The sequence below is a fragment of the Psammomys obesus genome, unplaced genomic scaffold (assembly GCF_907164565.1).
Source record: "Psammomys obesus unplaced genomic scaffold, mPsaObe1.curated_primary_1811, whole genome shotgun sequence".
Taxonomy (NCBI): domain Eukaryota; kingdom Metazoa; phylum Chordata; class Mammalia; order Rodentia; family Muridae; genus Psammomys; species Psammomys obesus.
Genome location: NW_026596234.1, coordinates 3,445,253 through 3,459,301, shown reverse-complemented (window position 1 = coordinate 3,459,301; position 14,049 = coordinate 3,445,253). Strand labels below are relative to the sequence as shown.

Here is a 14,049-nt window from a genome sequence, read left to right as displayed (position 1 = left end):
GTGGCTGTGCCTCTCAGTCTCACTTGGCTCGAGGACATAATGGGAATCTGGGGTCTGAGGAGTTACGGACCCAGGGAGGAAGAGCCCCAGATGTTGCATAGCTGACTCACCTTGAATCCCAGGCAGCTGGCCTCATAGCAATGTGGATGACTGAGTGGAACCTGTATTCTGTAGTTGCTGCTCCCCATCCCTGGACTTGACCTTCCAGCACCCACAGATGGCTGGGTCTCTGCTCCCAGCTCCTCCTGGTGGCTCTCACTTCTTGGTGGTTCTTTGCTCCCACTTAGCTCTGAACAGCTTCACATGATGCCCTCATCTGACCTCAGGGACTTTCCAGGTACAAGGCTTTCGACTCCCCCCTGGGAGCAGAGTGGGTCTCCTGAGGCCATCGTGTCTTATACTGGCCTTCAGAGACAAGGCAGGACAAGGCCCTGGCAGAGTGAGGGGAAGCTTGGCCCTGCAGGGGAACAGCACACAGCCACAGAGGACAGGACTGATAAGTCTTTTCTGTGAAGGGCCACAGAGAATGCTGTCACCTCAGACAAGAGCATCTGAGGAAGACACTTAGCAAAGTTCTCCTGCACCAGAAATCAGCCAGGGGCGTGTTGGGGAAAGGTCAGCACGTTGCTAGAGATTGCTCCTGCTCCTGCCCGCAGGCTGGACTTGTGGCCTTCATGATCTGAGCAGCAGGAGAGACGAGGAGCTGAATATGGTAAAAACATGGCCTGGGTTGTCTAGGATAGACATAAGAGGCTGGCAGCTGACAGGGTTCCCGGGGCCTGTGCAGTCCAACCCAAGGGCAGCAGGAGGCCCAGCAAAGAGAGCAAGGTACGAAGCTGATGACGAGACCCGGGCTGTGGTCAGTCAGGGTGATGCCTGGCTCATGTGTGGGTCTGAGGGATGTAGGCTTCTCCTTTCCCTAGCTGAAAAGACACAGCTTCTAAACGTGGAAGTCCTCTCGGATGTCAGAAGACTTGATGGGTGACGTGCACAGATAGAAGCCGTCACCCCAGTGCTGGGCTTACTTTCACTGATTAGGGTCAGTGGCAGATGGACTTCTCACAGTGGGTCTAATCTCCTCCCACCTTCTGTGTTTGTGTGCGCACAGGTGTGTGTGTGTGTGTGTGTGTGTGTGTGTGTTTATTTGCACGTGTGGATGCCTCAGTTTGCTGTTGGGAATCTTTTCTGGTCACTCTTCCACTTGAGTCTTTGAGGCAGCATCTCCCAGTCAAGACCAGAGTTGGCCAATATGGTTAGTCTCACTAGCAGGCTTGCCTTACAAGGCTGGAATTAGTTACCACACCCATCAGCATTTATGTGGGTCCTGAGGATCCCTTAGCTACCACCTGCTGTATACCTGGCAAGAGCATACGGTGGGTGCCAGGGAGCAACTGGGTATTCAGATAGCTGAGGCTCTCATGACCCTTCCTACCCCTCCCTGAGTAAGCAGTCAGAAAGCACAGCTGGATGGAGGATCCTTTTGCAAACTGGTGCAGCTGACCTTCCCAAGATGGCAGTTGCCTGGCTCAGAGGAAGCCACTCACAGCACCCAGACATACTTGTTTCTTTTAAGTCATCCAGTTGCTGGGTTCGGGCTTTGCCCCCTCCTGTAGAGGCTGAAGGGCTTGGGCCTGCATTCTATCTTCCGATCCCTGTTTGGGACTCTTAGAGGCTGAAGCCTGAGGCAACTGTGGTCCTTGCCTTTGCCATAGAGCTCCGGAGGACCAGATGCCGATCCAAAGCTGTCAACTCGCCTTACTGTCTCACGTCCTGCTCAGCGCCCCAGGGAACAGAAGCATCTGGGTCCTGTCCCTCTGTGCTGAGCTAATTTCATAACAGAGATGTCACCTGACAATAGAGAAATCCAGATTCTCAACTGAACAGATCATGCAGATACTAGATCCCTCAGCTTCTCCCTCTGATGTCGGGCAAGCTCCTGGTGTTCTGAGAGGTGCCAGGCTTCTCTGGGAACCCTTGGCTCTGCAGTGGTGCTTGCTGTCACCCCCAGTGCTCAACCACCTTCTAGAACAGAGGTCAGATGCTTTGTCTTCAAAATCAGATCTTCCTGAACTTTGCTGAGGTCAGGGAGGGGGCGTCATTGGAAAGCACACAGAGCTGTCATTGGCCGTGGCTTTTCAAAGCTCCTTTCTTGTTCACATAACAGCACCTGAGTCACACCTAGGCCTCATCCCACCTGGTCCAGGGTTCTGCCTCAGGTATCCATTATCCATGGCAGCTCCAGGTCTGTAGGCCTCCTACTCAGTACAGGTGTCATTGCTGTCATTGTTGAACCCACAGTTAGGAAAAGACTCCCAGGTGTGGGGAGCTGGCTCATTTGGCTATGTGGGCATGAGGTCCTAAATTCCATCCCAAGGACCCACGTCAAAGAGAGACACAGTGATGGGTGCTTATAATCCCAAGGCTGGTGATGAGGAAACAACCAGACCAACCTGAAAAATGACACTCAAGGTTAAGCTCTGACCTCTCTCTCTCTCTCTCTCTCTTTCTCTTTCTCTGTGTGTGTGTGTGTGTGTGTGTGTGTGTGTGTGTATGTATGTATGTATATATGTATGTATTTGGGGAATGAGTGTAATCTGAATCTGGGAGAAGGGGTTACCTCTGCTCATAGTGTAAAGGAATATTCTCCTGGTGGGTCAGGCATGGTGGTGGTCAGCTCCATGATGTCAGGCATGTACTGTTTCCTCTACCCTCAGCAGCAGTGTAGAAAGTGGGCCCTGGTAGGAAGCTGGGCCAGGCTATAAACCTTAAAGTCTGTTCTCCGGAGATCCGCTTCCTCTAGCTAAGCCCTGAAGTTCTTACTCCCTCTCCAAGTCACACGAGCAGCTGGGGACAAAGAGCCTGGCGCACGCGCGCGCGCGCGCGCGCGCGCGTGTGTGTGTGTGTGTGTGTGTGTGTGTGTAGGAAGGCATTGCTGTACTCAAGCTGAAACAGTTGCTTTCCCAAGACCACAGAGTTCCTAAATATCAGAATCTGGGTTTGATCTTATCCAGAACATTCTACAGACCAGACTAGAGCCAAGCAGAAGGCAAACCTTCATTTGACTTCTGGAATGTTCCAGATGTTGTGTTGCTTATGAAGTCTAGAGCAAGAGCTGCCAAACTGTAGGCTCCAGGTTGGGTCCTACCCGTTGCCTGTGTCTGTGAGACCATCAGATGCCCTGTCAGGGCTAGTGACATTAGGGGTCTGTCCTCAGGAAACTTTCTCATGGAACCCAGAGCTCTCTGTTCAGTGCATGCCACTAAGTCACATGACTTAGCATGAAACAATTGATCTTCAGGCCTCCAATCACATCAGCTATTTGCCAGCTGTCAGTGGCCACCTGTGGCTGTGGCTAACACATGGATGGGGCACCGATCTATGGAGCAGTGCTGAGAGTGAGAGGTAGCCATATGTCCACCCTGGTGTGAAGCCAAGAGAGAGTTTGCTGTTTGGGTTGGCCAGACCTTCCGGAGCTTCCTATTCCAACAAAGGCTATAATTGTGGCAAAGCCCATGTAATCCATGCTGAAAGCAGTTACCATCTGGCCATCTACTGGGGTATTGGCCAGAGAAACTCTCAGTCTCTGGTTTAGGGGATGGTTTTGGTTTGGGAAGCTTGAAGCCTAGAAGGAAGCCTGTCTGAGACTATGTAAGCCAGGTCTCCGGAGGCTTCTGATAGCTCTCTGTGGGGATACGTGGCATCTCTAAGAAGGATGAGGTGGAGCCGATAGGAGCTGTCCATGAATTGCCTGGAAGAGATGGTATGTTACACAGAAAGGATGAGGTAGGATTGTATGAGCTGGTGGCTGGTGGCTGGTGGCTGGTGGGCCATGCTGGAACTCAGCCCGGGGAAGACTGGGCCTCTGCCTCTTCCTGTGTTGTGGCTTCAGTCTAAAGAAGAGTGCCTGGAGGCAGGTGGTGCTCAGCAAGATAGTGGACAGTGAGTGAGAGGGTAAGACTGTGCAGGGCTTGCGTGACAAGTCAAGAGTTTGGTCAGAGCCCCGCTCTCGAGGTGCAGGCCTTTCATCCCACCTACTAGGGAAGCTGAAGCAGGAGGGCTGCAAGTTTAAAGCAGCTTAGTGATGTCTTTTCCCAAAATAAAAGGTAAAAGGAAGTCTTTGGAGGTGGCTCAGTGGGTACGGTATTCGCAGCCCAAGCATCAGGACCTGAGTTTGGATATTCAGAACTCATGAAGAAGGCATGTGAAATGACAGTCTCTAGGTTCAGTGAGACATGGAAAGGAATAGAGGGACACATGATATCCAGCTCTGCCCCGCCCCCAGTGCATGCATTTGTGTGTACACACACACACACACACACACACACACACACACACACACAGGCATCTAGGTGTAAGCCTCCACTTGCTTAGCACATCAAGGCCCTGGGTACAATTGCTGTACAGCAAACCCCAAAAAGAATTGGGCAAAAAATAAATGTGGCCACCAGCCCACCTGACTCTCTGGGGAGGGGGAGGATGGCAGAAGACCCATCAAATACAGAGTGGGATGGATGCTGAAGCTGGGGGACCAGGTAAGGGAGGGGCTAGCCAGAGTGTGTCTGTGAAGGAAGACCCAGGCCAGAGTCCATGTTGCCACTGGTAAGGGGTGGGTACAGGGGGCAGAGCCCACAAGGAACCTCACTCAACTGGCAGGTATGGCAAGTAGTTGGAAAGTGTGGGAGCGAAATGCCAAGAGGAGAGTTGGGGGCCAGCGAATAACTTAGCCAGGGCAGCCATGGCGAGGGGCTGACACAGACTTCCCAGGAAGAAGAGAAAAATGTCAGAGGGTAGAGGCACAACTCTGGTGGCCATGTTTGATGACTTCATTTGCATTAATTAATTCATTTATTTCTGTGGTTCTGGAGACCAAACTCGTGTAGTAGCTGTATACATGCTAGACAGGTGTTCTACCATGGACTGGCACCCCCAGCCCTCTTTCCTTTCTCGGTTTTGAGACAGGGTCTTGATAAGTTATCTGGGCTGGCCTGAAACTCTCTCTGCAGCCCAGGCAGTCTTTGAACTCATGATCTCCCTGCCTCAGCCTCCAGGGAGGCTGGGACTCCAGGTCTGCAGAGACCTGTAGATAAAGCCGGGTAGAGGTGCTGGCAGTGTCTGCACTGTAATCACATCACATACGTGACTGTGAGAACAGACCCCAGAGCCGTTACTCTCAGCTTGGCTGTGAAGGCATGAGCTCTGGGGATAGGTCATCCACCACCCTGTGTGGATTTACACGGTGCCAAAAAGCCACAGGATTTGTGTCTATAAAGAGCAAATGGATCTTCATTATTGCCTAGAGCTCATCACCATTTTTACCACAAAAAATGCAGAACATTTATTTTAGTATTATCAGGGCAAAAATTAAATGACATAATGAGAGGTAGAGACTTTAGGTCCACGCGTTATAATTAATGTGGTGAAATGATAGTCCCAGGGTCCAGGGACCTTTAAAAGGAAAACTGCTTTTAACAGTTGATACTCCTATGGCTAGTTTAAATCGTGAGAAAATAAAAACAAGGTGTGCACATGTGTCCACACAGATCAAGGATTCAGAGCTTGGGGTACAGGTTATGGCCACTCAGGCCACCTTGGTGATACAGAGATGTCAAGCCTTCTGGGAGTTTGCTCATGGAGAGTTGGGACAGCCAGCCCTGGATGTAGAGGCTGCAATCCCATGAACTTGCAAAGCTCGTGTAAATGGTAGAAACTACGCAGGGACCAGCTATGGCTTGGGCAGGTGGTAAGAGCCCAGAGGCTTCCGTGCATGCTCTCAAGGCACAGAGGGGCCTTCAGAACCGTGGACACTGCTTGGACCCTGAGAACAGGAATGAATGGATCCCAGTCCCCAGGAACCAGCCCTCCCCCTTCGGGGAGGAGTTCCTCCTAGCTGTGTGCCCAGTGAATGCCTTCCAGAAGGCTTGGCACCCTGGGCTTGTGCTGGCAAAACATGAAGCTGCCCATTTGTGATGGAGGGAGATGGCTACCTTGTAGAAGGATAGCAGGTGTGTTTGCTGAGGAAGTAGAGGTATACCTCCCTAATGTCTGGTGGCCTCAGCTTCCGCTGCAAAAGACCCAGGCTGGGTCCTGCATGGGGTAGGGAGTGTGCATGGGGGTGGGGGCGTACTGAACAGGTCTCCAGGTGTGCCCCTCAAATCACTATCTTCTGTAGCTCTTGGCACAGGCATGTGGGTAGTGGCCTCACACAGAGATGGGCCCTCCCCAGGGCTCAGTGTGCGGGAAGCAAGGCAGAGAATGCAGGGCTGTTGAGATGGTAGTGGGGCCTGGGGTGTCATAATGGCCAGAGTGAGCGGGTGGTGGACCAGGAGACAATAGGGTGGTCAGTGGGATCTCACAGAGGAGGAGAGGCCTGGATGAGCAACTGCAGAGAGGACATAGATTCTGGTGAGCTGGCCTCACCAGAATCCTGGAAGTACTCCTGCCTCCATCTCCTCACCTATATTTGTATGCCAGGGGCAGAGCAGCTGTAGCTCACACAGAAAAATCAGCTGCTGGTGTAAGGGTCTCGGTGTATCAGACATTCCTGTAGACATTCCCTACCTTTTCTTGAAGTTGTCACTTTGTTCTTCTTGATTTTGAGACAGAGTGTCATGGCATAGCCTAGCCTGGCTCCTAGCCTGGGACCGCCTGGGATGATGGGTTTGCATCAGCACACGTGGCCTCATTGTCCCTGCCTTTAAACCTTGAACTAATCCTGTGCAAGGCCATCACCATTGATGCAGTCACTACTGGCAAGTATAAGTACACAGAGGTTTAGTACCGAGCCAGGCAGAGAGTACGGGCCCACCCCAGCTTTCACTAGCTGCTCTGACTCTAGAGTCTGTCGAGATGGCACGTTATAGGCGTGAGGAGCCAAGGCTGCTGTGTGGGACGGCCATGGTCACCTGTGCTTGAGGTGACTTCCCAACTCCCCCTGTTTCTCGTGGTCTTTTCCTGTTCACTGAACACACAGGCAATCACATCCACACAGGGCGGGATCTCAGTGTGCTTTCTCTCCATTGAGACCCCTGCCCCCAGGTCGTCTTCTCTCCCCATCATGCTCTGACAGCTTCCTCTAAATACTGCATTTTGCCTTTGAACCAGCCAAGATGCCATCTGCATCCAGTGGGGAAGAAGTAGATGCTGGCAGCCCCCTGCCCACCACTGATGAGCTCTCTCAAGCCTTAGCTGGGTCTGACTCCCCGGACAGTCCTCCCAGACCCCTGGAGAGATCTGCGAGCCAGCTCCCCAGCCCTCCGCTGCTGCCCACCCCGCCGCCCAAGGCCAGCTGTAAAGCCACAAAAAACATTGCAGGTGAGTCTGCCTGTCCTCCCACCCATCCATCTGTCCCTCTGTGTCTTCTGCCCATCTTGCCTGCTCCAGCTCCAGGCTGACTGTCCTGTTGCGTCAGTGCCCAAGCTCTTGCAGGCCACAGAAAGCCAAGGTCCCACAAGGCCAAGGGCTTGACTGCAGGCTGCCTGGGGTCCCATACCAGTCAGAGGAGGAATCTTCTAGACTCGGAACCCAGGCATGCAGCAGCACTCAGGATGGGCTTACTGCTGCTCTCTGAGAGTGCCCCATTTTCCCCTTCGCAATGCCTCCCGTGTGCAGCAGTGCAGAGTCAGCACTGGCCCTTCAGGTGGCAGCACATTTGGTCAGAGCCCTTTGTCATCTGCTTCTGTGTCATCCTTACCTGCAGCTCTGGCCTCCCAGGGCAGGGAGTGACGTTACCCATTGAGCCTTCAGGGACAGCCACCTTGGTCCCATGGACAGGCTGGCTGTTCACTGAGTGGTGGCTACTTTTTTAAAAGCACACTCCTACATGCTCTTCTTGGAAGCAATGGACACAAATAGATGGCAGAGGGCAGAACCCGACTCAGGCAAGCCACTTACACAAGGCACTACACACACATCCCTCACTAGGCTGACCCTAGAGGGAGGAGGGGCAAGAGTCCTGTGCACAGCTCAGAAAACTTAGCGAATGGAACGTCTCCCAGATCCTGCATCTGATACAGACTCAAACTTTATTCTGCCCCCCCCCCAAAATATGACAGGCCCCACTTCAGGCCAGCAAACTTATTCTGTTGCCTTGCGCTGTTGCCTCTGCCCTGTGTCCAGATGCGCCCCAGTGGCACATGGTCTCTACTTTTACCATCAGATAGGTGCAGCTATTGTGTCTGGTGTATAGCAGGTGCCAGGGAGATGTAGGCAGTTGTGTGATGGAATGAGGTATGAATGAACGGGTGATCGGAACACTGCTTCCTACATCACAGGAAATGAATTAAAAAATTCAGTTTCTGTTCGGTGCGACCACGTAGAGTGGAAATTTTGAGGTGAAACAATACTATTTTAGGATTTGGTTTCCATGTTTGTGATAATTCCCCCTTTCCAAGTGTTGACATCTGAAACACTTCAAAATCATTTGGTTGAACATCAAATGCCTCTCTGTCCCCTACAGAAAACGTGATCCCCTCATGTGTTCTGATAGTCTGTGCACTTTCTGTTTCTGTTCCATTTGAGGCTCCCACCTCAGAGTGTGAGCACTTCCCTCACTATGACTCGCCCTTATCCACAGTCTCTGGGTTCCTAGGATCTGCCCACAGCCTGCCCATCAACACCTCGCATCACCCTTATCTCAGTGAAAGGAACTCAGGCAGCAGGCTTCCTGTGCGGACAGTCATTGAATGGACCGAAGGTGGTCATGAGCTCAGGACTTCCAGAACCTGGGCAGCTCTGCCTTGGTTGGCCTTCTTTTCCTTTCTTTCCTGGGACATTTGTTTCCACATGGGAGCACTAGATGGCAGAATCAGTCAGTTCCTGTCTGGTGCTTGACTCCTTCCCCTAGAGACCCTTCCCTGTCCCCACAGCTCCCCAGTGCTGATATTATAAGCACATACTGCCACACTTGGATGTATACACGGATATATACACATATATATATATACATATATCGACATATAGGGATATATATATATATATATTCATATATAAAGTATAATTTTAGCATGAGTTCTAAGGAATTGAATTCAGGCCCCTCTGCTCCCAAGACACAGTCCTTTACCAGCTGAGCTCTCTTTACAGCCATACTGGTCCTGGGTGAAAGGCATTCATGATAAACATCTGTTCAGGGTGGGCTTATATGCCTCTGTCACTGCCCTTCCCTTTCCTCTGACTCCAGAGGCCTCTGGCTCCCTGCATGTCATCTGTCTGGCCTCCACAGGTTGATGAGCTCAAATCCTTCCCTGGCCTCCTCCTATTTCAATAGCTTGCTCTTCCTGGTGCAGCTGGAGCCAGGTGCCTCCTGGGAACACCATCTTGAACCTTGGTTGTTGTTTGTTTGTTTGTTTGTTTCCTCTTGGAAACAGTCAGAAGCATGCCTAGGCATATGTTAGTCTGTCGGTGGGTTACCATGATCCTCGGAAATGCTGAGGGCTCCGTTTTGCTGTGCCTACTGTGGGTTGGTCTTTGTTTCTGTTTTGTGGTGCTGGAGTGATAGTGACGTGGCTGACTGTGGTGTAGACCCCTTTGGTGAGATCACAGCCTGGCTACCAACTAAGCTGTAAGCCTTTTTCTGTTTGTACAACTGCTCTGGTAAGGACTATAGGTGGTGCTGACTAGACAGGGCTCTGGGTGCACGCAATGCCTGTGAGTGATCAGGGCATGGTTGACACATCAAGCAAGAACTGGAACCCTGTCCCATCCGTCCACATGGGTGACAGCCCCAGCCCCTCTCTCATGCACAAGAGGGAAAAAAGTGAGGGATGGTCCTGCTGGCCTGGTACTTGAGGCCCCAGACAGGGGTGACACTCAGAGGTCTCTATTGCAGCAGAGGAGGAGAAGGGTTTCCAAAGGCTCAGAGCTGGGGCAGCTCAAGGAGCTTTGGGACTCAGGCCATGAGTCTGAGCCATATGGAAAGGAAGACAAGAAGGCTGTGACAGGATTCCCATTCCAGAATGAGCCCTGAGGGCTGAGTTGCAGGGAGAGGCTGAGCGAGAACAGGCAACGTTGAGAGGGCCGAGGCAGAAGAAGGGTGGCTGCAGAGCATAGGACATATTTAGAATTTCCATGTAGCAAAGAACGGGTCTGGGAAGCCAGCTCCTCAAAGAGACGAGGGAAGTGTGTCGTCTGCCCCTGTCCTTGCAGAACATTGGTCTTGACATGGCAGAGTTCTTCCGCAGTGGAGTGATGCCGTCAATGTAGGGAGTAGGGCAGAGTCATATCCTGGTCTCTTCCCTGGGAACAGAATCTGGATGGTGCCTGCATGTAGGTCAGGTGGGCTGGCAAAGCATGATGAGTAAACCCTCACATCTTCCTCATGTCCGTGGTCCTCACGTGGAGGCTGATGCTTGTGATCATGATTGCTCTGCCCTAGGTCAAGCTGCACTCTTCCAAGGCCCCAGCATGAAGAGCAATGACCCTGCACTCCGAGGACAGCTTGCCACACCCACGGGGTCCCCTCATCTAACTGCTGTCCACCGGCCACTGCCCCCTAGCCGTGTGATTGAGGAGCTACACAGGGCACTGGCCACGAAGCACCGCCAGGACAGGTGAGGCTCCAACACTGCCCACTTGTGCTACCCACAGGCCCCTGGGAGGAATCCCCCCTGCCCCGCACTTGTGTAGTCACCCAGAGCCTGGGCTGGGTTCTTGTTCCCTTGGATCCATCTTGACTTTCTTAGGACAGGGGTTGTGCACATGGAAACTCAACCAGGAGACTCCCTGCATGGTCCCTCAGGTGGGAGTTGGGGGCTTCCTGGGAGGGAGTAGTTGGGAGAAAGGGCTGTTCTTAGTTTATGACTCCGAAGGGCTTGAGGATCTAAGGATGAGAATACAGGGTGCCCTGTACCACCACTCCCTTGATTTTGATGGCTTATGGCTGGTGTGAGGGAAAAGGGAGCTTACTGGAGGAGAGGCAGCACACAGAACACATGCTAGTTTGGTGTCATATTGGAGGGACACAACGTCTCTCTCAGGTCTCTGAAGCCTTTGGTTTGAATAGTTGAACTACCCAGGCTGGCAGGATTTATTTAGCACACATCCTCTGCATTCAGACAGGGCACAGTGCAGAGCCAAAGTCCCAGGTTCCCTTCAAAGCTCTCCATACAAGGTGCCAGGACTAAGCTGAGAAACCGTCCAGGGCCACCAGCACTGCAGTGCCCGCAAGGTCTACTTCTCTGGTTCCTGTTGGTTTCCAGCAAACGGGGACGTGTAACATGAGCCATCTTTCCCATTTAGTTTCCAAGGACGGGAAGGCAGAGGGTCTCCAAAGAAGCGGATGGATGTGCGTCTGTCCAGGACATCCAGCATGGAGCGGGGGAAGGAGAGGGAGGAGGCGTGGAGCTTTGACGGGGCCTCGGAGAACAAGCGGACTGTCGCCAAAGACTCGGAGGAGAACAAGGAGAACCTGATGCTGAGCTCTGAGCTCAAGGATGACTTGCTTCTGTATCAGGATGAGGAGGCGCTCAACGACTCTGTCATCTCCGGTAAGGAGGGCAATGGCCAGGGGGAGGGACATCAGGCAGTGCTGCGCCACACAGAAGCTGACGCTTTTCTGCTAGCTGGGACGGGGCCAAGTAGAGGGCCTGCAACTAGAGACAGAGGGGTGCTTTTTCTTGGAGAGTGGGCCCTTCCCTTGGGGTGCAAGGCCCAGCAAAGACTCCAAAGACACTGGGTGAACTTGTGTCTGGAAGGCTGGATGTTCGTTCCAGTGCCTTTTGGCAATACATCAGTTATGGAGCTGTGAGTGAGCTTGAAGTGACATGCTCAGCATGACCTAGCCAAAGGCATGGAGGTGATGTGCATATGGCCATGGTGTACATTCTGATTTTAAAACCTGAGGAGATGGGGTCTTGGAGTCCAGATCTGCATTCTCCAGGTATAAGCAACTCCTGCCCTAAGGACCGGGGTTAGAGATGTTGTGGACTACAGCCCCCCCTTTCACTGACATCGAGGAGGCAGGAATCTCACACTCTTCCTGCAGACCACTGCCATTTAAAGAGAAGGTGGGACGTCCCGAAGCTCCCTGCTCTGGAGCCCTTCTCTTTAAACAGCAGTGATGGGCTGGATGGCTGTCAATTCCTCCTTCACTCAGCAACACCTTTGCTGTGGGTAGGTGGTGTAGTCCTTGCTGCCCCTCAGAACAGGGCATGGCTGTGTGAGCTTCGGAAAGTGTGAACACCCTGGAGCATGCCACGGGAGGTCCTCAAGTAACGAAAGCCTCCCAGGGGGGGGCATCTCTCCTCCTCCAGGGCAGCGGTGGGCCATGTGGAGATGTCAGCTTGACTCCTAGCCACAAGAGTAAAGTCCCCCAAGGGACAGACACCTGTGCACCTTTTTACCTGGGAACCTCATGCTTGGCCCAGTCTGCCCTCTTGAGCACACACACACACACACACACACACACACACACACACATTGCTTTGGAGAGGACGATTATTCACAGTGGGAACTTCCCATAAGGCCATCTTTCTGGCTCCAGACAAGGTCAGACAGAGCTACTGGGTCCTATCCTTAGCCTCTTAAATTGAGACCCCATTCTCATCATCGCAGCTGCTGTGTGGTATAGAAACAGGAAAATGAAGGCAGCAGTTGGACCTGTCTTGTGTGTATCTTCTCATCCTCTTCCCCCGAGCCAAGGTTCAGCCTCTGTCACATGCACGCGCTCCTGGCGTCCCTTAGGGATGCTCCAAGGAAAACTTTCTCAAGCCCCTTGCCTCAGAACTTAATATTTGAAAACAATGGAGTTTCTCCATGGCTGGGGCACAGACCATTTGCCGGCCACAGTCTGTGCCATAGATGTTTGCCGTGGTCATATTCTGGTAGCTGGACTTCCGGGAGGGATGCGTGATGTATGCAGTATAGTGAGAAGCTTCCTGGGCTCCAGTTTTATGTTTCTTAGGTACAGAGCTCCGTGCATGTACACTAGCACATACAGGCTTTTCCATGCACACAGACTCTGCACAGACTCAGACACTCTGGGCGTACGTGGTCAGCCTCGGGTAAAGCAGTGCTTCAGAGAATCCTCCAGTAACGAAAGGCAAATTCCACAAGAAGCCATCTTAATGTGTGCCTAGATCAGTAGTTCTGAACCTTCCAAAGATTGTGACCCTTTCACGCCCTTCTTCCTGTTGTGACCCCCAACTGTGAAACTGTTCTGTTTTGACTTCATAACTATAATCTTGCTTCTGTTATGCGTCCTAATGTAAACACCTGGTGTACAGGACCCACAGGTTAAGAACCGATGCTCTAGAAGGAGTCGTTTGTGTTTGTCTTCTCTTCTCCCTTCAGCCCTGACTAGAGTCACATGGGCTTGTCTGTCATATCATGCCTGTACCTGATGCCAGGGAGTATAGATGAGGGTGGGAACTCAGATCTGAGGGTTTCAGCAGGAAGGTGAACGACAGAGCAAACCTTTCTGGGATATTTTTTTCAGCTCCCTGTATTGTTTGTTTCTGCATGCAGACTCCATCCACCCCAGTTATCGGTCCCCACAAGCTACAGGGCCAGGACACATAGGGAGTGTCCCAGCCATGTTCCCAGCTATGATGAGGCAGGTCAGAACTTCACCAACGCTGCAATAGCTTGGCCTCTATAACAGAATGTCAGGGATGTGCCTGGAGATCCAAGATGTGATGTCTGGAGGTAGCGGCCTCCCGACTCCTATGTGGCAGCCTCGCACAGCAGAAAGAGAAGCAGTTGCCGAGTGTCCGCGTGTCTTACCAAGGCATCAACTCCGTCAGGAAGGCTTCCCCTTCATGACTTTACCACCTCTAAAGACAACTTTACTATACTGTCCCAGGAAGACTGTGAAGGCTCAGGTTACAGCTTAGTAATTTGGGGAGGCGGGTGATTGGGGAGGGTTGGGCCTCTCAGCAGAGACGCCAGCAGTATCCCTTAGCGAGGTTGTGACCACCCCACATACCATCACATGGGGTCCATGTTCCCAGCACCTGCTGCCTGCTAAGCCGGGCTGTGCAGCGGCTCTCAGTGATGCTGCCTGTAACAGGAAACTGGATTTGCGCTGGGTGGTGGTCAGTAGGAGTCGTTAAGTCG

The 14,049-nt window shown here is 52.4% G+C and overlaps 1 protein-coding gene across 4 annotated transcripts in view; it reads left to right on the top strand.

Moving 5' to 3' along the window:
• Phactr3 (phosphatase and actin regulator 3) overlaps positions 1-14,049 on the top strand; it is a 210,951-nt gene that overhangs the window by 145,743 nt on the left and 51,159 nt on the right. For all 4 annotated transcript variants that reach the window (XM_055596275.1, XM_055596274.1, XM_055596277.1 and 1 more), the window contains exons 5-7: positions 7,102-7,311; positions 10,370-10,544; positions 11,233-11,480. In XM_055596275.1, coding sequence (XP_055452250.1) covers positions 7,102-7,311; positions 10,370-10,544; positions 11,233-11,480 — 633 coding nt within the window. The remainder of the gene's footprint in view (positions 1-7,101; positions 7,312-10,369; positions 10,545-11,232; positions 11,481-14,049) is intronic.